The 27098-nt window shown below is 36.6% G+C and overlaps 1 protein-coding gene across 2 annotated transcripts in view; it reads left to right on the top strand.

Moving 5' to 3' along the window:
• The window catches only part of CRIM1 (cysteine rich transmembrane BMP regulator 1), a 178812-nt gene that overhangs the window by 132595 nt on the left and 19119 nt on the right, over positions 1-27098 (top strand). For both annotated transcript variants that reach the window (XM_033054763.2, XM_033054764.2), the window contains exons 8-10: positions 10790-10918; positions 22631-22787; positions 25123-25244. In XM_033054763.2, the coding sequence (XP_032910654.1) occupies positions 10790-10918; positions 22631-22787; positions 25123-25244 (408 nt within the window). The remainder of the gene's footprint in view (positions 1-10789; positions 10919-22630; positions 22788-25122; positions 25245-27098) is intronic.

Here is a 27098-nt window from a genome sequence, read left to right on the forward strand (position 1 = left end):
TAGGGGAACATGACACATTTGGAGGAGATTCCTCATGAGTTCTGAACCAGAGTGATTGTTAAATAGCAGCTTTCCAGGAGAGGTTTGGTGATTAAGGGGGAAGAACATGTTGAACATGGATTAACAGGGCTTTGAGAAGGCAAATACCATACTGAAATTAAGGTCAAGAGGAGAATTCACAAGATCTCAAGATCTCTTATAATTTCACGATTATAAGCCGCACCATTTTGGCTAAAATTTTGCTCCCACCCCAGAAATGCGGCTTACACTGAGGAGCGGCTAATATGTGAAAAATTTTCTGAAATTTCCAACCCCGGAAGTGCCAGCCAGGGTAACGAGCCGAGCACCTGCCAGTAAAACCCGGGATTACGCTATTGTTACAAATTGGTTACTGTGTTGCACGGCAGGTGGGGCCAGCTCCGTGCTGGCAGTGCGGGGGGGTGGGGAAGGCAGACAGGGGCTCTGTGCTGCCATCCCAGCAGCCCGGGTGGGGGGAAGCGTGGGGGGCACCCGCCCCCACCTGCTGCCACCACTGCAGGAGCAGGCAGGCTCTATCCCTGCCACTGCTGCAGGAACGGTGGGGCTCCTTCCCCTCCTGCCGCCGCCGCTGCTGTGGGTGTCAGCGGGCTCCGCCCCTGCCTGCCACTGCGGGGCAGCGCCGGGCCAGGGCGAGTGAGCCCAGAGGCGGCGGCTGGCCCCGAGCAGCCCCGCTGAGCGGCAGCGCCGGGCTGGGCCACCTGGCCCCGTCAGCAGCCCCGATCAGGCCGAGCCTGCACAGCCCAAGCCAAACCAGTAAATCCCGGGATTCTGTGACTATTTGGCAACTTTGTTGCACGCGGGTCCTCGCTGCGAAGGACAGAGCGGCTTATACTCAGGTGCGGCTTATTTATGGACAAAGAATGAAATGTTGCCAACACCCGGAGATGTGGCTTATAGTCCGTGCGGCTTGTAATCATGAAATTACTGTAATCGTTTTTGCTCTCTTTCCTGTGAGTGGGTATGTCCCTGGATGACATATGAGAGATACTTGGTTCTTTTCAGTGCATTGCTTCTCTGATTAAAGTGGGAGCTGGAAAGTGTTGGAGAGCTATGAGCACAGTCCAAAATTTGTAAAATACATCCTAGGAAGACAGACTGAGTAAATTGGATTGGTTCAGCTTAAAATAAAACTATGAAGTCAGAATGTGAACATAGCAGTCCTCAAGTGTCTAAAAGGTTGTTGCAAAGAAAAAGATAAGACTAAAAATAATTGAATTGGATTACAAAAGAGAGAGATGGGATTTAGAGGAAGGCAGAAAGTTGTTGAGGAAAACAAAATTCTCTCTGGCATGTTGTGACTAAGATTGTCTTTTTGATGTGTTCAGGGCATGGCAGTTGTATTTTCAGCCTCAGTGAAAAGAGATTTGCTCAGGAAATTGCTTGCATATCTGAAAGCAGTAATGGCAATTCACATGTAGCTTTCAGTGTTCATGCAAGTGGGGGCTGTAGCTGACCAATATACAGAGCCTGATACATAGCTGGGGGCTTGGAGGGGAGGGCATTTGGGGGTCTTTTTAACTAAACATCAAAGTGATCAAACCCTTTTGGCAAGACATCTTGATACAATATGTTCACTTAAATCACTTCTTTCCAGTTACCTGACACACCGAAGCCCATGGGCTGTGCATGGGGCTTATTAATAAAAATCCAATGTATGAAGCAAGGGTACTTTCAGGTGGCTGTTTCTACAGGGAGAGAGGCAGAAAGCCTTTCCACAGAAAAGGCATGAAATTGGTGACAGAGTCATACTGAGACACGGTAGTGTGGAGAGGAAGACCTTCCTTTGTCCTTTATGTCCCCAAACTCAAGCTCTTCAGTTGACATAGCTTTTCAAGGCATGCACCTCCTTTCTCTGGTGAGAGCTGGGAAAAGCAGGCCCATTCCTTTCTGTGGATTCAGCACAAAGAATTTGTTTTAAGCTTCTAATCGATGCTTCTATATAGCTTCCATAGCTCTTGTAATGATATTGGCCCTCTGGGATTTGACTTTGTTTATTTAATCTATTATCTATTTCTCTGTTTAGTTTGTTTTCTCTCTCTTTATTTTCTAGACTTCTCTTCATTAAGAGCCAAGGCTTAGGCAATCATACTGGCCTTCTGTGCTTTCCCCATGGTTTTAGAGCCAATGGCTTATTTTTGTAGCTCAAGGAAGGGATCAGATTTCTTCAGATTAAAACAGACAGCTAGGTAGAAGGAGAAAGAGGATTTTTTTTTCAAGTGCCATAAGGGACTACAAAATTTTGATATGTGTTCACAGTTGTTTTGGCTCAGACCAGCTCTTCATGGGGGCTGGTCAGGGTTCCTGTTCCACTGCAGCTAACCAGATCCATTGGCAATCAGCTACACGTAGTACTGCTGCTTACAGACCTACTTGCTTCTTGCTGCGCTAATAACTTTGCTTCCTAAGTAACATTACTGTGGTTGAAATAACAACTCAATTTTTAACAAATTGCAAAAAAAAAAAGAGAGAATATCCCATATGAATATATAATAGCGTGTGAATAATTCTAAAGAAGCTACAGTGATAGAAATAACTGTTTCCCTCAGGCCATCTGCATCTGTGGACAGACATCTGCAAATTAGAATAATAGCTGTGTTCGTAGGAAATAAATATTGGTTAGGATAGTATTAATTTTTTATTTTTTTTAACAAGATCATAAATACAAGTGTTCAGCTCTGGCACTGATGCCAAAAATGTCCCTTAGGAAAGTCTGTGGTTGCTTCTATTCCCTTGCATGTCTCAGAGGCTCAGGCTATTCATAGAGAAAGCTGATACACAGTAATTGGTTATCTCACAGCACGTCCTTCTGCAAAAGAGCCCTCAGGTACAAGTGGCAGGGTGCCAGCATAAGCTGTGAATGAGAAATTAAGTGTTAAACAAAATCCCCTCGGAGAATTTTCATGAATAAGACCCACAGTACTTTGCTGTCATTATGGCTGACACTTTATCTTCACAAAAAGAAATTAACATTTTCATCAATAAAGGCATCCAAACTCTAGCTGAGATGTAATTCAGTTCAGTTCCTTTAGCGTGTCTAGCACTTCATTAAGTAAAAACAGGCAGCAGAGTCCAGTGAAAAGAAATTTGATTCATTCAGGATGAAGTCAGTGGTAGTGAGCAGTGTTCACTGACACGGGGTGTGGGCTCACAGTCCTCCTTAGAGCATGAAATGTAAGTTATTGTTCGGCAGCAGCCCTGCAGCTCCCAACCAGCCCTTTCATCAGAGTCAATTAGGGGATGCAAACGCCACGCTGCAGAGAATTGGGCTTCTATTTGGCAGATCATGATTTAGTGTAGTGGTTCTAGAGAAGGCAGCTGAGACTGTTGAACCACTGTATGATGAAACCAAACTGGCCAGTGGAAGCCAGTGAAATTCAGGAAGACTATACGAGTACAGAATAACATTTTCATGGTTTTCAATGATTCATCGTTGAATTCAGTGGAAGGCTGCTGAAAGGATAAATAACTAAAGAATCCTAATGAATATGTGTCAGAGAATGTCTCACTTATAAAGAAACTCATGGATCATCCTAAACTTTTTCAGCAGCAACGGTTTTCCTAGACTTGCCCCAGATATACACTAATTTAGTGTTTGGCTTCACCTAGTACAAATAAGTGAATGCCTTCTTAATGTATTTGGGCATTTCTTGATAGACTTGATTTCTCCTTCATCAAGGAGAATCTTAGTGTCATTCTACCTAAAATTATCAAAAAAAGTTCTCATCAGTGTTAAAGTTCATTTGAAAAGTACACATGCCTATTAAACCAAAACCTGCTATAATTGATTATAACAGAAAAAAGATTTTAACTTCACATTTTGGGAGTAGAAAGTACGTATTTTGATTACATCACTGCAAAAAAGACATGCCCCTTTCTTTACTGTCTACCAATAAATAGTCTTTGATTATAATAGTTGCTTTCAAAGAAAAATTACATATTTTAGTAGTTTCAGGTTGGCAGCATGAATAAAAATTTTTGGACAAAAGGCTGCAAAACTGAACTATGTGTTTGGAGTTATTAATGAATATATTTTCAGAGTTACTTGTGACATTAGAAAATTGTATCACCTAAATCCTTGCATACATTTATAAACTGTTGTCTGATGCTGAATTGTTGAACCTTGATAGCCGACACAGATAGCTAAATTCTGGGAAAAAATTTCCTGTGAGGCATTAGGTATTTCAAATGCAGGAAGGAAATTCTTTAGCCCAGGACTCAGGGCTGATATTTTTCATGTAATGAATTGGAGGGGCGGGGAAGGCTGGAATGCGAACTATGAGGATGGAAAACATTTAGTCACTCTTGGAATGATATGAATGTTTTTACAGGAAGCTTAAGTAAACACACATGCTGCTGCTTAGTAGGCTGCAGTTAACTTTTTTGGACAGTAGACAAAATTTAAACAAGTCTACAGACTCAAATGAAAGGCTGTTGAGCAGCACACCCTTCAGGCCCAGTTTTGAGCCAGTTGTAACTTTAAACATTAGGTAAAAAGTTAGACTACTTTTTGGTTTGGTTTCTTTGCCTTATTTTTTTTTTAAATGGTAAATACTTGAGTGCACTGATTTTTAATTTCTTGAAGTCAGTTGATACTGGTTTCGTAGGATTAAAACTTCTTGCTTCTTTTAAAGGTGTAGTCTGTATTATGAAGTACTACAGAAGAGGGAGCTGTTTCACTTTCCCCAAGTGCAGGCATGTTCTTTATTATTCATGCTGGAGATCTTTCTCCTTGTTTAGAACATGGTTTTTATTCATTTTTTTCTTTTTCCCCCCAGAAGAGGTTTTTATTTTAGGAAAACAAAAGAGATGTTGAACATCCTAGAATCCTATTCTGTCGAGCTTATTCAGAAGAAATGTTGTGCAGAGGAGAAAGTTTAGAATACAATAGTTACTTCCCTACTTAGAATCAATTTTGTAAAGTCATGAAATAACTATTTTCATAACATGATATTACTGAAGGTATGAAACAAAACCTTTTTGGAGTTAAAATATTGCACTCTAAATGAAACAAAGCAAATAGATTGTTTTTCGTGTAATAATAATAATAAGGATACCTTGCAAGAGGTGAAGCCTACAAATGTATTAGCTTAAAGGAGAACAGAAAAATGAGACTAATTGAAGCTGGTTGGGGCTGTTACTAAATAACTCTTAACAGAGAATTGCTCTTACAAACACTTGGAAGATACTTTGCTTCCTGAATAAAAATTGGTAGTTTTTAAGCATGAAGTAGGTTCAGAGAGATAGTGTTAAGCAAACATGTACTTATTTTGCAAAAGAAAGGTAATCAGTACTTGGCAAAAGCATGCAGAAATCACCAGAAATTGAAATGTTTGTCTTTTGATTTCAATTCCTTGATTAGGATTCATCAAGGATACTGCTGCTTTCGCTGGAAATGCCCTGAGTTTACATGAAAGTGAAATTCATGGAGTAATGCAGGTTGGAAAGGACCACCAGAGCTTCTTCTAGTCCTATCTCCTGTTCAAATCAGGTCCAGTGAGTGACAGAAGGATGTCAGGGCCTTGTCCCAGTTAAATTTTGAGTCTTTTGAAGGATGGAGATCACACAAGTCTCCGTGACCACATCACACTTTGATGACCCATGTGGTTTAAAAGGAAGATCAAAAGCTTTTATCAAGTTGTCATTTCCCATTTCGTGCTTGTGTTTGTTGCCTCTCATCCCAGCCTGGAGCCACCTCCAGGATTAGCCAGGCCTTGTCATCTTGGTACTCTGGGGTTAGGGAGTGGCAGACAGCAGGAGGATGCCCCCTGACCCTTCCCCAGGCTGAGCAAGCCCTGCTTTGTGTCTCAGCCTGTCCTCGTGCGGCACCTCTCCAGCCCCTGGCCAGCTCCCTGGTGATGTGCTTGCTCAGGTGTGTCCATGTTTCTCTTCTACTGAGGAGCCCAAAGCTGGACACTACTCCAGCTGCAGGATTCCAAGTGCTAAGTGAAGGGAAAACATCACTTCCTTCTACCTGCAGGCCCTGCTTCTGCTGGTGCAGGTCCCTCTTGTCCTTCACACAAACCAAAACTGAGCTCTTGGTTCTCTCATAATATATTTGGCTGTGCAGCAGAGCAATTAAATGTAATCCCTCTTTGCTTTCTGTTGCAAACTCTGTGGCCGTAGTTCAGATTGTGAACAACTAAGAATATGATAGGAAGGTGGGTATAATTTTTCATTCTAGTTCCACACTTAAGAAGGATTCTAGCTACTTAGTTGTCTTTTGTGTAATTTATATAATTATGATTAAATCTGCAGTGAATGGTTTGTTTTTAACATGCAGATAAGCAGTAGAAGTTAAAAAGTTTGCAATAAATTGTAAATTGTCCGTGCTTTTTAAATTTTTTTTTTCCCAAGGCTTCAGCAGTCAATGGTACATTTCAGTTTTCATTCTCTTCCTTTTTTTTTAGTAATTGATCAAATTTTGTATATAATAAAATTGTGATCCTGAGAAACAAATTTTCCCATATCTCACTGAAACACGAGTGCACTAATTTCTTTCCATATCTGAATACTTGAGCAGTGTCTTACCTCAATACTCATCAAAGTATGACAAATATAAGGCAAAGTACTAGACCAGACTAGACAGTGTTCTTGTGCATGTATTTATAGTAGCTCACATTGTTAACAGAAGTAAATATCTACTCTTTGTACTACAAGCTGTGTCACATGACTCAGAAGTGGCAGGTTTTAGAAATCAAAAAAGAGGGATGTAGGAATTGGTTTTGCTTATATTCAAAATAATTCTAGATTGAAAAAAAAAATCAGTGAAAATACTATTCCACCTTGATATCTTCTTCCTTTTTTTTGGTTTTTTTTTTGACAACCAGTTTTTGTGTTGGTATTATTACTATAGGTCCTTAAGGACAAAGATAGCTCCAGACATTACTTGAATGTCACCATTCTTTCAACATAAATGCAGTTTGACTCCAAGCTGGAACGATTTTTCAGGGTTTGATCACATACTGTAGTATTTTTCAGTGGACTAGTCAGACTGAAGGTCCACCAGCAGCTGAAATATCCACTGTAGATTTTTTAATTGTTGAAGTTGTTTTTAAGTAAACAGCATTGTAAAAAAATAATTCAAATATTTTTAACAACCTCACAGCGAGCAAATTAATAATCTGCACCAAAATTCAGCAGAGAAAATATCAGAGGGGATATATGGAAGCATGGTGTTCTAATAGGAATCTGCCTTTATATATAAGCACTTGGCATCAGCAAAATCTGTGCTCTATTAAATAATCCATTGTTTTCATCCAGACTCTCTTCAATCCCTTTCTCTTTATTTTCTTCTCTCTTTCTTTCTATGGTATAGTTATATTGTTGGTAAAGCACACAGGCAGAAACAGCACCCATTTTTCCCACCCATTGTCTGTGCATTTGTGCACTGGATCTTTCTTCAGCCGTTTCTACCAAGAGCAGCAATGAAAGCCCAGTTTAGATCCTGTGGTGGTACATGCTTTTTCAAGCTTAGCTACTGCTTGCCTATTCAAATAGCCAGAAGTCTGGCAGGGCAGATCTGGCTTTATTTGTTGAGTCTTGTCTAGTGAAGTGAAAAGGCCTGAATTTTTTTTTTTTCCTGGCTGCATTTTTGCTCATGTGGGGGTAGGGAATGAAATTATTTCTTTTGTCCTCTGCTTGCAGCTCATTGAGAAGCAGGCATGCATATAAAATTACTGTATCTCAGGGCTTACCTTTAGGGAGAGAAGGGAGAAAGAAACAGATTTGTAAGCTTGACTGGATACACTGAGGATGCTGAAAGCAGGCCCAAAAGTGGAAGGTAACAGAATAATAAACCACAATGAATAGAAGATGAAAAAAACTATTCAAATTAATATAACAACAGTTTAACTTCATCCTTTATAAGAAATACCATATTACTGCATGTACCAAAAGGCACAAAAAATTGTGTCTATGTGTCTAAGGCAAGGGAGAATCAAAATACAGATGTTTAGTTTTGGAAAGTCACCAAAAATTATGCAACTATTCTATATAGATATGTAGGTAGATACATAAAATTATTAATGGTTTTCCTAGATGTCAGGTTATACCTGCAATTACAGGGAAGTTATCTTGAGGGGTAGACTTTAATGACGGGCAGTTAGACACAATCTTCTTTCTCTCTAGCTTTTGTTGAAACTCAAGTGGATCAATGAACACTAACTAACCTGCATCTCAGCTTCCAGTAAGGATTTGAAGGCTTTTTTTTATCAACGTGTTTGACCTCACATCTGCAGTCAGTTGGTAAAGCTGCAGTCTCCCTCAGTTCTCTGACTTGTGTTACTGTCAGTGAACTTTGCTCTGGGCAGCAGTAATGATTCATACGATTTGTACTGGGTTTAGCCACCTGTGAGTACAGGCATTGCTGTGGCATTTTTGTCGTTTGAAGTGTAAGATTTGTGATGTCTGACCAGTAACCTGCATGTAGCTTCAGGGTGGCTCTGGCATTCTGGCCTTTTGCATGTTTAGGATATTTTGGTTAGAGAATGGAGTGATGCTGAAAATCAGTTTGGTTGCAGAACTAGTTTATATACTCAGAGGCCTAAGCAGCCAGGATTAATTAATGGAATTTATCATGTCATTGGTATGTATTGGTATATAGCAATATGTTCATGATTCCTAAACTGACGGTTTGGTGAAGTTGCAAATGTTAAATATTAGACATGAAAGTGATTTAGTCAGTTACTTTACTAAATGGACTTGGAAACAACTACAAAGAACTCATTTAGACTAAAAGAAGTCTAGTTTGGAAATCCATGGATTTTGAAGTACTTTGCTCATTATGGCTGTTCTTCTACACTATACGTGCAAACTCAGAGCTGTGAAATGAAGAATTGATGGAAACTAATCCTTTTGACCTCCAAATACATTATTTATTAAATCCCTATCAAAAAAAGAAAAAAAGGAAAAATTTTAATTTAAATATGAAGATATTTGGGGTATCTGGGGAGACGTGATGCCATTATGCAGGCTTCCAGTTTGTGCATCAACAAAGCTGTTGGCACTGTTCTATAAATTTTTAAAATGTATAGATACTTCTCTACTAGAAATTATACAAGTAATTTTTGAGTGTTACTCAGCAAGTGCATAATCTGAACCATGACCTTGGAGATAAATTTGAAGTTATCTAACTTAATTGTAGTGTTTTTAATGCAAATTTTTCATTCCAAACTCTAGTTAGCTGACCTAATTTTAAAAGGATTAAAAACATTCATCAGCTGCATAAACTGTTGTGCTGGGAAGAGCAAGGCTGGAGAGAAGCTATGAAAGCTGAAAATTGTGAAAGACAATGAAAGCAGAAAAGTTCATTCTTGTAATAGGATAATTTTCAGTTGACTGGAAGGCATGGGTGCAAAAGCTGCCTGCTGGAATGTTGCCAATAGGCACAGAAATCAGTATTTTGTTTAACATTGTATACTTCTAAAAACTTAATCTTGGTTGAGTAATATTTTGCCCTTACTCTGAAAGACCAGCTGCTTATAGGTAAAGATGGCAAAATCTGTGGTCTGAGGGTGAAAGATGGCAGCATGTGGCCACCTCTACTCCATATAATTTCTCCATATTTTCGTAATTTATCACTTTAGGCATAGAAAGCTTTTAAATTTACTTTTGTGTAAATCTTTGCTTTTTGAGGTGGAGAAATAGAGCACACTTAAACAGTTGAAGCACTGAAAAGAAAGCTCACAGCTCTTTAAATCATGCAATTTTTGTTTCCTGAATATTTTGTATAACATTAATAATGCTCACAACTCTGAACTCATTGGTTATTCAATGCCTGAGTTCTATGAAGAAAACAAGATAGACACAATTAGTCTTAGAGAGCAAAAAATTGTTCAAGATAAGATAGGTGTTGCTTTCCTTCTGGATCCTGTTTTATGATGGTCATTTTGAGGTTTCTTGTTATTTCCATAAGTCTCTGGATTTTGTTTTATTCTAACAACTTTCTATACTAGAGCGTGTTAATATTTCTGTCTACCCTATGTATCAAAACAAATTCTGTACTCCAGCATATTTAAATGGTGTTAGTAAGTATGATACTGTTGATAAATAACTTATAATCAGCAATAATCTCAACTCCAGAAAGCAGAATCTGGGACTGCAAAGTATATTGTAAGAAGCAATGTTTTTGATAAATAGTCATGCTAAATACTTTCCAGAGATCTTTCACATGCAGTGCATCTTACATTCCCTTTTGGTATTCAGAGTCTCTTCTGCTATAAATTTCAGTAAAGGTGATGTTATTCACACTGAGGAAGACTTGACTTCTGAGTTACATGTTTGATGTGCAGCTCAGTAGTATCAATCAATTCAGCTTTAGAGAAACTCTGTTCAGCTTCTAAGGCAAAAAAATCTGCATGAAGTTTTGATTAAACACTTCCGGAGAAAAGTGGACAAAATAAATATTTTGCATTTAGTTTGAAACTGCATGTGCAGGAAAGCTGATTTCATAGTGAACAAAAAAAAAAAAAAGTTGTATTTTTTTCTGTTTCGATCTTCAAAAATTTTCTACAACTTCATGATTTTTGTTGAGTGTACATCACTTTGAAACAAAGTCTGTTTATCAATTTGTTTCTAAAGTACCAAGAATATTCATCAGCAAAAGTAATTAAAGTAAAATTTAAAAAGTAATTAAAAATAAAAGTAATTAAAATTATTCTTTACTGTTACATTGTGCATGGATTTCTGTGAACTTATTTAAAATATTCAAGAACCTCTAATTTATTTGTTTTTTGTTTTTTCTTACCCCCAGAACCAACGTATATCACAATAGGCCCGCCCACCTGTGAGGTTTTGGTGAACTGCACTTTGACTGAAAAAGACTGTATCTATAGCTTCAAGCTGGACCAAAATGGTTGTCGCATTTGTCAGTGCAAAACTAGTGAGTATGCAGAAGTACCATGGCTTTTACCTTTTCTATCAAACTGTGTGTGAAAATGGCAGTATGGTGGTTTTCCTCATTCATAATGTTGATTATATGTCATGTTACTATGTGTGTGCTTTATAGTTGTTCATCTTCAAAGAATTGGTTCCTGATTTCTGACATTGCTTACTTGCTTAAAATGTGTTTTCAGGAAAATGCACAGTGTTTGACTTTTGAGGTAAATAACCAACAGCTGACTAGAAAAGGTAATAATTTGGGGCCTAATATTCATATAGACCTTGAGAAGTCTTATGAGAATACCACATTTCATTTTCCTCTGTTTAAAGAATTTTAAGAGCATCTAAGTTTCTGTACTTCAAAAACTCCTATTGCCAAACAGCCTATTTTCAGCTTAGCTTTTTTTTTGTCAAAAAATTTAGATTTTGAGGATAAATGTTTGAAAATCATACGCTTGGGAGTGGGTTTTTGTTTATATACAAGTATATTCATATTTATTTCTATAATATATTCTTATATTTATTTTATATACACATATAATATATCAGTTAGCATTTTTGCAGATTTAACATCTATTTCTTCCCAAAGGAAAAACACTGTGCCTTGAGACAACTTTGTGTGTTTCAAGAAAAATGTATTTTCTATATGTGATACCTTAAGACTTTGGTGTTTACAGGTGAACTAAAAAGCAGTATCAGGTTGGTTTTTGGAACTGGCCAACAAAGGACACCTGTGGAGTACTAGTCTCAGCTGCAGGATGCATCTCTGTAACTACCAACCCAGCCTAGGAGTGGGTTTAAACTCTCTTTGTAATATTATAAAGTAGTTTTTCAGCTTTCTTTCAGCCTCTAAGGCTTCCACCAGTTAAGTGTTACTCCAGTCCTCTTCTTTTGGTTTCAGTCCACTCTTTTTCAACCATTTTACAAACCAACATGACTATTGTAGGGGTCCCAAGCAGAAATGGTCAAAATAAAATTCTTACATAGTACAAACTAAAGAGGTTTAGGAATAGATTGGTGTTGGAGAGGACATCTTAAGAAAAGTAAATATATGGCAAGCCATAACACTGTCATGGCAGTACAGAAATAATACATTTGGTTCCAATTTTATTCGTGGAAGGATGAATTTCCTTAGGTTATATCCAAGCTATCCCATACTTGCCTTACTTAGTTCTTCCTAAGGAAAGCATTAGAAATGTTAGGGTCTGCTTTTAACTTTGTGATTTTATTTCTGTTCTCCTGTTTTTATTAAATTGACCGAGGAGTTTGACACAAACAAGGTGGAAAAACTTGGCAAATTTCATCATCTGTGCCTGCATGTACAGTCCTTCCCTCCAGTTTGGTGCACTGGAGACACATCTCTCCAAGGACTGATTTCTTTTGTCCTAGGTTATCAGACTGCATATGGACAGAAATCACGTCTCAGGGTGTTCTTGATTAGAGTATTTCTGATAAATAGTGCATAAGAACTTATTCAGGGGGATTTTTCTCTTGCCAGATTTGCTTGAAATTTTCTTCATTTTACAGTAGCAAACTGTCTGGAGCAAAGTTAATAGTATCATTTATCATCTCTTTTGCTCAGTTAAATAATGTGACTATTAGATTGCTTTAAAATCTCAGTTTTAGAAAGAGGAGACCTTTATTTTCTAAGGAAGTGAAGAAAAATAACAGCTTGGAAATCTTCATCATTTGGTGGTTATGAATCAAAATGACAGAAATTGAATTTTTCTGTCAAGTAGTGTCTGTCACTTACAAGGCTTTCCTCTGGACGAAAGAGTGTGTGAGAAATGAGAAGAGAGGAGCCTTAGGTTAAATGTGCTGAAAATGTACTGTGCTAGCTCTCTGTGGTTTGAGATCCTGTGTACTTTACTATCCAAACCCCTTCAGTTGTGTCTTGGCTCTCTTAAGGGCGTCAGAACGTGTACTACTTTTAGCTCATGTAGACTCATGGACTTTCGGGAACATCATTATATTTATACTGCATCCACTTGCTTTTTGCTGGTCTAAGCTGCTCAACACAGTCAAAATTAACTACCTCAGTAAGGAAGCCCCGGTGCCCCCATTATCATTTGAAGTCATCGTATTCTAATTCTACTAATCTATTTCCAATAAAGTTTCATTTTTGTTATCTTTAGATACCTCTGCTGAAGGTTTGTTATACTTCACTTATTTCAGACAAAAGAAAAGCAAAATGATAAAGTAGAAGAACTTAGAGTGAAGGTGTAATTTGTTCTTTATTACCTTCATTTACATTCATGTTGCCAGAAATCATTTGGAATGATTGTGTAAGTTTGGTGCTTCATTGTAATTTAGTTTTAAGTCTATCCCTCCTGGTTCAAGCCAACTACAGAATGAGAAGGAAGAAAGAAGTAAATCAAAACATTTCTAGAACATTAATTTAAAGAAATCATTTACTTTGTCTTTTCTCCTTCTTTCTGTTTCTGCAATGAATGCAAAAAACATCCTGTAGCAACACACAGTGAAAACATACATATTGCAAAGTAAAATAAAACATTTTTTAAAAGTAGAAGAGCCAGAGCATAGTTGTAAGACACGGGAGGAAAAAAACCAACACTGAGTAAAGAGTAAGCATAGACTGATATGGGATGACAGTTCAGCAAGTATACATGGAATCACATAAGACAAGAGAGAAAGAATGATCATACTGACAAGAAGCATCTAGAAGTCAAAGCATCACTACATGACAATAAAAGGTAAAAAGTAGAAAAGTAGAACCCAGAATCTAGGAAGAACCACTGCAGAATACCAAGAATAAAACTAAAACATGTAGGAAAAACATGAAAGGCATTAGCAAAAAAAAAAAAAAGGGGGAAAAAAAAAGATGGTGTAAGATGATACAAGAGCAAAACACAAACAGAAAAACGTAAATAAGGAAAAAATGTAGTGTGTAGCAATTGCTCTTGTGTTTGCAGTGTCTAGGCCTTTACTTTCATAGGGAGAACTGGAGTGGAATGAAGTCTTTAGGAAGACAAATGCATTCCTGGGAGTCCTTGTGGAAGACCAGTGGGGTACTGTTTGAGAGGCAGGACTCCTCTTGCCCCAAGAAAATGAATGGCATATTAAATAATACCTGCTGATTGGAGCAACATAGGATTTAAAATCTGATTGGCAGTTGCTGCTGCTCACAAAGTCATTCTTCAGCAAGTGTCTGCAGTGCAGGCCTTGTATGGTCCCTGGATTAATTCCGTGGGAAAAAAACTCTTTAAAATCTCTCCTGCAACTGAACTAGTGTTTTACCCCAAATGGATTGAACATGTAGTACTCTTCAGGGTATAACTGCAGGCATGTATGACTTAAATATAACTTTGTAAACATTTCAAAAATTACTCAAATGGAATTAAATTAGAGTGTTGCTGTAATTTTTAAAAATTATTTGCGTCATTTAGAAGGCTTACCTTTGCAGTTCCAAGATGCAGCTGTCATCCAGTTTCATTAATTTCAGACTCCTTATGGAGAGCTGCAACTGGAGAAGGCTGAGATGAGTCATTTTCCCTTCACTTTGTAATTCATCACCTTTCACTTCGTGTTGTGGTCTCCTTTGTCTGTCAAAGCAAGTCATGCAATCACTATTCAAAAATAAGAAATCTTGGTATATTATGTGTTTGCACAGTCCTCTCAACATGAAACCACCTTCTCCCCAAAGCACATCCTATGGATACACACAGAAATAACTTTGGCAGTGTTGGTACCTTTTCGTTTCATGAGAAGAACACCTTTTCTACCATAGAGTTAAAAGAAGGCATTATCATTCAGTCTATACTAGCACACTCCAAAGGCATGGTCCTCAATATTCTGGCAAAGTCACACCATCTCCCTTTATAGCTGATGAAGCAGAGTGAAATTCCGACATGGACTTTGGGTTTGACAGTGTGGACCTTTGTTTAGTTGCATAGGCATTCAAAGGCAGGACTGGTAGGTTGGGGAAAAGCTAGGTAGGTTCATCTACAGGCTGTCTATGAATAACAACAGTTAAGGCTCTGAAAAAGCACAGAGACTGATGATAGGAAAAAAACTAAGAAAACTTTGCAGGGACTGCAGTGGGAGAACACATCTCAATTCCTCGTTTTTGTGTGTTAATTCTTCAATAGTTAGAGTCCTAAGCTTTCAATCTTATAGTCAAAATTTGAATATTTAATTGCTGTATTTCTGTAAGTAGTCCATACGCAGGGATGTGTGTTCTCAACACTTAAACTTTCTCAGTGCTCATTTTTCCCATTTAAATAAATGTATCTTGTGTTTATGTCTATGTCAAAGGAGGTCAGACAGTAATTGCGAACTAAGCACAAAAAATGTACCTCAGGCAATGCAATATTCCTAGAAGTAGTGAAGTAAAATATAAATCAGGTAACACTTTTGTGTTTTAGTAGCAATTGTCTTCCAGTGTTACTTTGATTTCACAACAAATTCCATGGAAAATAATAGTTATTAAATAAAAATCCAAGTAATCTTTCTTAGTGCTAAGGAGAGCACATAGCAGATTTTTTAGTAGCTCTGTAAGAAAAAGGATGTCTTGTTTCTTTCACTTATTCTGCAGTGATGTAGAAGGGAATAGCTATTACATGTGAGACTTCAGTTAATGAAATACAACCACAGAAAATTTAGGATGAAGCACGTTTCCTAAAAATTTCAGATCAGAAAAAAAAAGTACATATTCTTAGTAGAACAGAAGTACTAACTCTAAGGACATGTGCAAGATAGTGGAAGTGCTCTCTGAAGAGGATGGAATTATGATGAACAACTCATGCCAAATAAATATTATCTATATTGTCACTAGAATAAGTCTTTGGCAGGATCTCTGAAGATTACAATATATCGGAGTTAGTGCTTACAGTATATCTAGTGCAACAGAAGCAGATAAGAATTTCACTTGGCTTGACTTGTGGAGAAAAAAAACCAAAAAAAACCCAGTATGCTTGAAGCTTGATCATTCTACAGTAATTCCACCTTTGAGATGTCACTGCTGCAATTTCATTTTCATGAATTCATGTGTTGTATGTGAATCCTAGATTTGTTTAGAGCACATATTCAAGTGGTTAATTTGCCTCAACGGACTCACAAGATGATTTCTTTAAACAGGGTTTTCTAGCATCACAGCGCCCAGTCCCTTCATTTATATCCAGCTTTTGTGAATCATGATTTAAGTCTAACAAAAGGAGGGAGGGTTAGTGTGGATCTGTGGAGGCAATATATTCAGAGAATTCCAGTTACTGTTAAGTAACCTAGTTTTCTCCTTCATAAATTTGCCTCCCCAGATCCCCACCCCCGAAGATTAAGCAGCAGTAGCAATCCACACCGAGAGGACGGCTGAGGAGTGCTTAATTGTAAAGGTACTGTGAAACAGTTCTCCTGATATGATCTGTCCTCAGCATCAAGAAAATAATACTGGTAAAGGTATGTAGCTACCTTTGTGTAGCCATGCTACAAATTTGTAAAAATGGACACCAGCCTAAGCCAAGTTGAAATAGTGACATAATCCTTGTCATGCATCTATTAATATTCTCTGGCAGTTTTTGGTTTTATTTTTTTTTTTATCTGTGAATTACAGGACTGAAAACTAAAAGTATTTCAACATAGAATGCATTTTCAAAACTTTGCAGAGTAAGATGATTTTCAGTCCTTATGGTACGAACATCAGTGTGTCCATAAGTAAAATAATATATTGGAAAAACATAAATATCCCAGCTTAAGAGCCTAGAGGTATTTAAATACCATATATATGCTAGAAAAAACAAAGCCTTTTTTTAAAAAAAAGAGCTGGAATTATAATCAAGCTGTTAGAAAGTCAAGCAGAATATCCTTTTTAGAGCTAACATGCAATTCATGGAATTGAATTTTGTTTACTTTTTAAGCTTTTTTTGGGCAATATTTTACAATACGCCAAATAGTCATAGGTTCATGTGAGGCAGGGATGTGAGCACTCTGAAATCAGGAATAAATCATGCGTACAGTGGTTTGAATTTAGGATGAAGTCCTGTGATTCCTTTTGAGATGCATTGCCCCTGAGATGCCATACGTAAGAAGGAGGGGTTGTGTTGTATCTGAAATATTCTGCTGCTAAGTTAATTCTGCCAAATGCAGACATTACTGACATATCATGGGACAGAATATTTTTGTTGTCTTGTTTGCAAGGTGGGACCTCGACCTTGTAGTAGGTCACATCAGTATGTCAGCTGCTTTTACATGCTGGTTTTTGAACATGTTTTTGTTTCCTTCACCAGCCAGTGACTCAGTTTTACAGATATCAGACAACCTTTCAAAACTACAGTTTATATTAATGTTGAGAGTAAGATACTTACTGGATAAGAGTTTTAAAACACCAGATAGTTTGTGTGTAGCATGCTCACCGTATCTTAGTAATCATCAGTTCTCAAGACTTTCTTCTACAGTGTTGTCCCATCCTCCATATTCCAAAGAGATTCCTCTTAAACAGTGTAATGCTCTTCCAAAACTCTCAGTATTTGTGTTATTATAATCTGCTTGTATGAAAGGGTTTGTAAGTGTGTGGAGAAAGTGGGGAAAGGAATCACTATATTTAAAAGGTGTTTATGGACAATGGTGACCAGGCCTCATACCTCACCAATATCTGTTTATTTGTTAATAATTCACAAATGTGGTTTTTTGGAAGACTAATTCATCTTCAGCTATTCTTTCTGCTTGCATTTTTTCCAACAGCATCACATTAAATTGATCCATATGAATGCAATAATTTGAAATTCCCATATTCATGTCAGCATATAATGTGTTTAATTGTATCAAACTACAGAACAAAGTGTTTGCTAGTATTGTGGTCTTTAGAGGACTCAAACTTTGTAAGAAATAGCTTTTGCCAGTGTGGTGAGGACTAGTGAAGACTGTGATTAGACTGTGAATTACCCACTGGAGCTGTTGGTACCTGACTTTACTGCTCCTTTTGCAGTCGTGCTGCACATGGCAAAGAAAACTGCATGGTCTTGTGGTGTGGGTGGGATTCAGTGCTATATGTACTTGGTGCTTGTTAGTCCTCAAGTGAGTATTAGTTGTAAGCAGGAGACTAATAATATCATTGCTTCAGGACAAAAAACCTTTCCATGTTTAGTGTCCTAGCCTTCTACTGTACTTAATTCTTTCTGCATTTTATGTGGTATTTCAGCTAATGTTGTCACATTAAAAAGCTAAGTATTTGTAGTAAAAATACAGTTCCATGAGCCTGAAACATTGAGAAGCACATTAATCGTTTCCTAAAGTCACAGCTCATCAGTATCATTCTGCAATCATCCAATATCCTGCATCTGAACTCTGAGCTTGTCGTGCAATTTGTTTTTTGTATTGGCATGAGCTTATCGACAATTCATATTTTATAAGAAAAATTAATGAACATGTTTCTACTAACCATGTAGAACTCTACTGTCCATCCACATATTTTCCTAAGCAGTGCAATGAGAGATATTTTCCCTTTAATTGATTTCCTGTTCATCATTTTGTTTGTTTTAGTCTTCTACTTCCTATCTAACCATCAGTTTAGTTTCCTATGTAATGTCACTACAACTAATCAGCCGCAAAAGCAATAGCTTATACTGCATGATCAGAAGTTTAATCCCATTCTGTTAGAGTTGCAGTGAAGTGCAAGTGCATAGTGCAGTTCTGTCAAACTCTGAATGGTAGTTTTCTTCTGCATTAGCTTTTAAAATGTTTGCTATACCCTCATTTCAGCGTGTGTGGTTGCCCTGATACACTTTTGAAGCAGTTATTAGACCAGGTAGAGCTGTATCTCTTCTCTAGAATACATGCATGATCTGGAATTCTGTTTCTTCATTAAATTTATCTAAGCAGAGATGGAAAAGAAAACACCTTCAAACAAATACTCTCCTAACATTTTGTCAGAATAGATTTCCTCAGTTCATTGCAGTTGACTTTCATGAACTAGCTCTCCTTGTCCCCTAGTATGTGTCACTTGAAATGCAAAACCTTAGCAACAAATCTGGTTTTACTTATCCTTTCGTAATGAATTAGTCATTATTTTAATAGTGATTAATTTAAAGCAATAGCTAAGGCTGTAGAAAAATTGTCAGGATGACAATTGTATACGCTAAATTTGATCCACATTTGAATATTTAGGTTTGCAATCTTTCCAAGCCTTTTCTCTTTTTCTTCTTTCTTTTTCTGATAGCTACATTTTGCTTTGTGACATTGGCGATTCACTTAATTTTATGAAAAAAAAATGTGGCTTAGGATGCTGGACTACGTTCTTCATCAGGCCTGTGCAGCAGATATAAATTCTGTGTACCGGATAGTACTTCATTTAGAGACTGCCTGCTGTTGTCATGTTTTTAATGATGTTTTAGGAGACATTTGGAAGGTTAGATGTAAATTCAGAAAGTGGACGAGACCTCACATTCTTGGTTTCATGACACTATATTTCTTCACAGAGAATTTTTTTCTAATAACTATTTAAAATCTATTTCTACAGTTTGTACTGTCATACTATCAGAAATTTAAGTGCAATAACATGTTAATTTCAGTAAAAAGCATCTTATCAGAATTTAATTTTCAGCATCTTATTAGAAAGACTGTGAGCAGAGGTCTGTGGAGATTATTCTGATCACGTCATACATAACATTGACATAACACTAGACAGACCATCCATTAATAGTTGTCTGTACTGACTTCAGCAAAATTTCCCTTTATGCTTGACATAGCCAGACTTTTGATGGTGTTTTATACGCTCTTCAATGTCTGTTGTTGAGAGGCAATGGTGATTATTAGTCACTCACCTCAAGGCTCTGAACAACTTTTCTTTCTTGGCCACTTACAAAGTGAAAATTCTTTTGAGGATAACTCACTGTGGAAAGGATTAAGCAAGGAGGATATTGCTTTGAGACTGGATCTCCTGGTTAGTGTGTCAGCTGACTATTTTGAGTTTTAGGTATATTTAACATCATAAGCTACTTGGGAAAGACACTTGGAATGTCTTCCTGCTTTGCAGCACGGCCTTTAGACACCTTGGGCTTTTTAATAAAGTGTATTAATTTTGCATGTAACAGACTTGCTTTGCGTCTCTGAAAAGCAGTTTCACTAGCCAAATTAGAGCAGAATAGGAGACTGAAAACAAAGTATTTGGCTATGGGATTCTGAGGTATCATTATTTTGCCATCTTGTATAACTTCATAGTCAAACCTTGATGTTGTATTTTGATAGCTCTCTTTAACAGATAATCTGGAGACAAATAAGATAAAGAAATATGCTGACTAAAAAAAAAAAGTTATTATTTTTTCTGGGTTTTTACGTATATTTAAAAATTATTTCCAGCTCTTCCTTTGACTTTTTAAAGACATCTATTTATTTTTCCCATGCCTTTGTATATGTACCTTCTTTTTTCTTCACCTGTCTTCCTGATCCCACTGTTTATATATAGCCATGTAAACATTTCATTTCCCTGACAAAGTATGCTTCAGAAAAGGAATGACTCTACTCAGTTCAACTTGTGCAATTCCAGGTTTATTCAATGATCAGTTCTGAGCATCTACAGGAGATACCATAACTTATATTATATCAAAGGTCATAACTGGACTTAATTCTTGTTGGAAATATCCTAGTGTACTTCTCCATACACTCTTTATAAATTTCAAGCCTAGCTTTAAAAATTACGTCTACCTTATAAAGTCTTGCATAATGAAAAGTTCAGTTAATTTTATTATTGCTGTGTGTTTCTAGGGAATAATTCTCTACAAACATCCTGGTATAAAAGCTCATAAATAAAAGACAAATTCTCATTATTTTAACTTGCTTCAAGAAAAGTCTTAGTATTACCTATAATTCACTCCTTACCAGAGAAAAATATCAAAGTTTCCTCTTCACTATAACGTTTTCAAATCGGCACTAGTGGCTATATATTGAAAAGATTAGTATTCTTTGTAGATCAGCCTGACTCAATCCTCCAGAAATGTGTAAAACTTCATTAAGATCTTTGTATGTGTATTTCTCCCCAAAACAAGAACCTAAAACATGGTGCTGTGCAAAGGTTAGATCTGACCAAGAATAAATGCTTAAATCTTGTGGTATTGATTTTCTGCTTCCAGACACAATCTCTAGAGGTTATGAAAGGATCGGGCATTTCTTTTTCTGCATTCTGAATGATAGAAACAACCCTGAACTTGCATCCTTTTTGCTTCAGACACCAAACTTGCATGACAGTGGCCTTGACCCTGGTTATATTCATCATATTTAAACTGAGAGAGTTTAAATAAGGAGACTCTTATGTTGTATTGCACTTGCATGCCCAAATTCCACCTCAGAAGTAGGCAGTGAATTTGCTGGTTTTCTCTGAGGTTCTGGTCTCAGTCTGACACAGTAAGGAACATGCCTGCTTTACCAAATGAGCATTAACTTGGTAGAACAAATAAGGAGATGCAGCTTAGACACATCTGGTTAAGTCTATATTTTGGAATCTTAAATGCAACATTACAAAAACAGAAGAGGAATCATTTAAGTAAAGCAAGATTCCTTCTGTTGTTTTCCTTCAGTAAATTACCACTTTAGAGAATAAATCAATGTTAATAACTGATCTCTCTGGAAAAACCATGTCCCTAAATGTTCATCCCCTAAAGGAAAGTGGTCTTCAGGGCTCAGTTGAGGAGCACATCTGGAAGACAAATCTTCAGTTGATCTCTATACAGTCAATACTTTGTAGTGGTGTGGATGTCCCAGCTGGGGATCAGCCATCCTTTAAATATCACTCTTAAAGTTAGGCCTTTGGATATCACCCATTATATTCTTCTATTGAAGGACCTTAATTATTTTTCTCTCTTTTTCTATTTTGTTCTCACTTTGGCTATTGTAATAATGATCATTTCTTTCTCTCATATTTTGCATCCCTAATGTAAAAAAACCAGTAATTTTCTGTTTCCTCTCACCTCTGCAACCAGTAAAAGAACATGGTATCCCACAATATGTTAAGAGTGGTCTTTCTGGTATTTCTTCTTTCAAGAAAAGCAAAAAGAAACTGATCAATCTCGAAATAATAAATTGCAATGACAAGGAGATATAATAACCATTATTTAACTCTGTACCAGAAAAATTGAGATGTAAACAGTTCAACATCTTCCTTATGCCATAAGAGGCAGATGAAACTTGGTACTGGACTTCAAGAGACAGATCTTTTAGTCTAGCATCTCTAAGCTTCAATCACATCTTAGGGTATTACAGTTATATTTTTAAAAAACAGATGTTAGTCAAGTTAATAGCAAACAGTATAAAGAATAAAAGTTTTTAATACATCTCCCCCTTTCAATAATTATTTAAAATAAGAAGAGGAATTAAGATTATCTATATTGAACAAAAGCCTACTAAACCCATATAATATGTGGCAATTATGTATTATTTTAGATATATTATTAAAAGCCAATGGAGTGATGGATGTTGGACTCCACTGGCTGTGCATCTGTTCATAGAATCATGTTAGGTGGTGGTGGTACCAGCTGGTACTCCCCAAGTTGCTGACAGGAACTGAAGAATCCTGTAGCATCTACTCATACAGTTTGGGCTGTTACTGGAGAATTCTGTCAAATATTTTAAAAAATAGGACATTCTGAAGGTAAGGCCCAGCAGTATTAAGAAAGTTACAAAGTGAAAGGAGTCAGAAGGTCTAGTGTGCAGAGGATGTGTTTGATACAAAAGCGGTTTTCACGTTATGATGAGCTGTGTGTGTCCTTTGCAGGGGAGGAGCTGTGCACCGGCCTCATTTCGGGCTGTTCCTTGGATTGCTCCTTCGGCTTCCAGACTGACGCCCACAACTGTGAGATCTGTCAGTGCCGGCCGCGGCCCAAGAAGTGCAAACCCATTGTATGTGACAAGTACTGTCCCTTTGGATACTTGTACGTATTCTGATCCCGAGAGCACGCTTCACGCAATCCCCGTGTGTACGGAAAACGCGCAAAAATCCAGCCATGCCTACTTGTGCTTGCTTTGGGACAAAGCGGGGGGAAGTGCAGGAAAATAGAAATGGATGTGGGAGTGCAGTGTTCTTCAAAGTGGATTTTGAGCAACAGATTTAAAAACTGAAACTCAAAACCAGCAGATTATAAAAAGAAATCAGTGCTTAAAATTTTTTGAAGAATTTGACAAACAAGATGAGAAAGCTACTTACAAGTAGTATCCCTTACATGTGGCTTTTTGAAGTTCTTTTGGCATGCCTTGATAATTTTATCTAAGTAGAAAAATCACATACATGAATTGCTCTGTAGGTCAATGTATTAAACTCATGATACATACAGACTGAAATTACTGCTCTTTACAGGATTCCTTTTCTGTAACTTCCCTCTGGTTCTACTACCTTTCACTTTCAAAACTGATGATAAGTCTCAGCCACTCCTGAAGTCAACACACTGGAAGATAATTTCATTAACTCCTTAGATTAAAATCCCTTGTTTTCCTCTCTCATTTACTACTCAGTGTACTAAGAGGACACACCACAGTAAAGATGGCTATCAAAAAACCTGCAACATTTATTTAAAGATAAATAAACATTTCTCTTTATTTATTTAAGAGAAATCTTAAAATGAACCAGAAATTTAAGGAATATTACTATCGAACACTAGGAGTTGCAAATGTAAATTTCATTGAAAAGCCAAAAAAAAAATTTTACATTTGAATGTTATCTGAAGATCTACTGTCATGATCTACTATTATGAAAAGCAGGCAGTAACGTGGCATGAACCCATGAAAAATAAAATATACGGAGATGCCATATATTTATATATATTATAGAGAACCACACTCTTCTCTTTTTTTTTTCACTCCTCTTTTTTTTTTTACTCAAGCGTGTGCTGAACAGTTTTATTAGAAAATCTATGTGAACTGTATAGCAAAAGCATTTTTAAAATTACAGCATCTTTCAATGAGCATAGTGTGGTAGTTGTAAGGTTAAGATGCTTTAAAAACAAATTGATTTCAAGCTGTTGCCAGTGTTTTCAGGAAACCTGTCTTTGGGATTATTTTTCCTACACATTTTTGTGCACCTGAAAAATAGATGAACCTTAAACATTTTTAAGCTATTTGGAAAATAGTTTTCAATTTAAATTCTGGGTTTACATGCAGAATATAATTTCATTATGCACAGTGGCTGGTATTTTTAAATTATGAATACTTAATAAAGTCCTTGGATAATTTTTTAGAAATTGCAAATGAGCACTCTAATCTTGTTATTCTCTACAAAATACATGAATGAATAATTACACTGAATAAAGTTAATAGCATCTAAAGATATCTTCATATGGAATTTTTCATAGTATAAAGGGCTAAAGTTGTGGCAAGAGCTAATTTAGGATCATTTCACTTTGAGTTTTATCTTGGTGTGAAATTTATTTAGGTTTGTGGTTGTATAGCATATTTTTTCAGTTTACTGCTACTGTGCCAAATTCTTTTTTAAAAAACATGTATTTGACTTCTATGTGTATTGTGATAATTAAAAACATAGGGTATAATGGAGGACAAATCTCTATTTTAATGTAAATATTTAGTAACAAATAGAACACAAAAGAAGAAAATATTTAAAGAAAAGCATATTAGAGAGAGAACAGTTAAGGAGTAATCGTCGGGTTTTTTTTTTTTCAAGACTGTTAAAAGTTAGTAATTGGAAATACTGAGTTTGTGCATCTTTAAAAAACCAAAACCTTTTCATAATTATCTGAAAAAATCTGCTAGATAAAGCTCACTGTTTCAAAGCTCTATATAGTAATGAAAAGAAGCATTCCTTTTGATGGGATAGGAAGACAAAGTCTTTCATTCTCTGGTCTATTGCATGACAATTCATTATTCTCAGCCTTTTAACTAAAAATTAAATAAAGTTTCCTACAACTTGAAGCCAGGCTTTCTAGAGATTTACATAATTTCTCCTCTATCCTCCTAGATCATGTTCTATAACTTCCCATGTCTTTTCTTTGTTTTGTACGTCTGTGCCCAAAGTTTGAACAGTATTATCTGCCTTTGTAAAAGAAGGCAAAGAGACATTCAGCATAGGATCCACTGAACAGAGAGAGCATATGCCAGGGATGGAGACTTGGACAGTCCATAAAACCACTGAATCTAAGGACAACAATTAACAATTTTCTTTGCTCATCAGTCACTTCCTTAGGGGGGATGCTCTTGCTTTAAAGACATAGATATTTAAAGTGGCTTGCTGACCTTTTGCAAATTATTTTGGTTATCCAGGAAGAACAAGCATGGCTGTGAAATCTGTCGGTGTAAGAAGTGCCCCAACCTGCCTTGTGGTAAAATCTGTCCATTGGGCTTCCAGCAGAACAGTCACGGCTGTGTTATCTGCAAGTGCAGAGGTACGTGCCAGTGCATTTCCACCTCTGACTAAAACTTATCTTCAGAGCATGTGGAAACCAGGATGAAAGAAAAGCAATACTGCACAGAATATTTACAAATTGAAATACGTTAACTGCGGGGGGAACCAGTTCAACATTGCTCAAAGGAATGTATTGCTTTGCTGGTGTTTGTTATTATCCGTTCATCTTGGCTTCAGCAGAAAGCCTCAACTCTGCTTGGGTCTCCCACTACAAAGTCACTAAAAGTTTGTTATCATTTATAAAAATTGGATCAGACTCTTAATAAGCAACTACTAATAATAAGCTAGCTGAGGGCATTTTTTTCAGTAGTGGTGTTCATCTTGGCTTCTTCACCATTGCCTTTTCTTTACAAACAAGTGTCAGATTTGATAGATATCGAGTATATCACCTAAAATTGCAGTGCTGTTTCTTGGATGCTTTTCAGGCAATCTTAATGAACAATGAGTAAAGAGAACAGCTGCCCACGAGAAAGGACTTAATATTATTAAGCTAAAAATTTGACACATGCCACATCCCGAAACTGTAACCACCAAGTTCAAGGTGGATACTGAGATCAGATGTTCATTTGTTGTCTGCTGTATACTTGTGCTGCTTTTAGCATGTCTCTTCTTTACAATATTTTCAGGTTATGTTTTGTGTTAGTCTGGGTATCAGACTTCCTTCATTACTTATCTCCATGTATTGCATTTAATAACTTCTCGGTTTTGCTCAGTGGCTCTCTGATCCTAACTGCTCTTTCATGCTTATTTTCTTTGACCCTTACCTGTGTGTTTTGATTTCTAGCTGTAGTCAAATAAGTTTGATTACTTTCCCATTACTTTGTGTAATGACCTTATTCTTAACTTTTCACTATTTCTTCTGCATTTAAAAAAAAATTATAAAATTTAAAAGGATAAGCTATGGGAACATGGCACTGGAAGAAAATGAATGAGTTCTTGAAGTCACTCACCTGTAGCTGAAGACAAACATGCAATAATATGAATAAAAAATATCCGACATTATCTTTTTTCTGTATAACATAATACACTTCAGACACTTTAAGAAAATATTAGACTTCTAGCAAAATAAAAGTTACAATGTTGTAAGCATGTTTTGCAGATGTGAGAAGCATAGATTTAATTGACATAAGCTACAGTATATGACTTTTACTAAAAATTAAGATTTTGATAATTAAATAAGAAAGGTTAACTGCTGAATGGTGTCCCATGGAGATAATTCTTATCACTCAGCAGGTCATTTACCTCCATGTTCACAATCAAAACATTTCCAGATTGTCATAGTGCTGTGACTAAACAGACACAAAGATGTAGATGTACCCTTAGATGTACAATACTTGCATCCCAAATTATAAACTCTTGTCACTAATTATGTGTATGCAGACTTTTAAGTGTTTTCCCTAACAAGTAAGGATTTAAAAACATGCACAATTATTTAGTGAAATTAACTTGATCTGTCTCTAAGTAGTATTTATTTTTGTCATGATCATAAAGGTACCAGGCCATGAGCATATCACTACAACATCACTTAATTAGCTGCTTTGTCAAAGAATTATTAGAGCTATCACCAATATATTCTGGGGAAAATGTGAGTCCTTATTGAAATTTTGACCCAGAATCCTTAAGTAAGAGGAAGGTTTGGGTAAATCCCCTGCCTATGAATTAGCTCCTCTTTCTAAATTGCTTCTGCCAGAAACAGCTTATGCTAGGATTAATAGAAGTAGAACCATAGAAGTACAGCCTGGAGTAGTACTCTGAAAAACTGAGAGTCCAGTTCTTTACCCTTGCATAAAATAGAGTGTAACTGGATAATCCTTGACAGATGTTTGTCTAAGAT

Source organism: Catharus ustulatus, chromosome 3 (genome assembly GCF_009819885.2).
Source record: "Catharus ustulatus isolate bCatUst1 chromosome 3, bCatUst1.pri.v2, whole genome shotgun sequence".
Classification (NCBI taxonomy): Eukaryota; Metazoa; Chordata; class Aves; order Passeriformes; family Turdidae; genus Catharus; species Catharus ustulatus.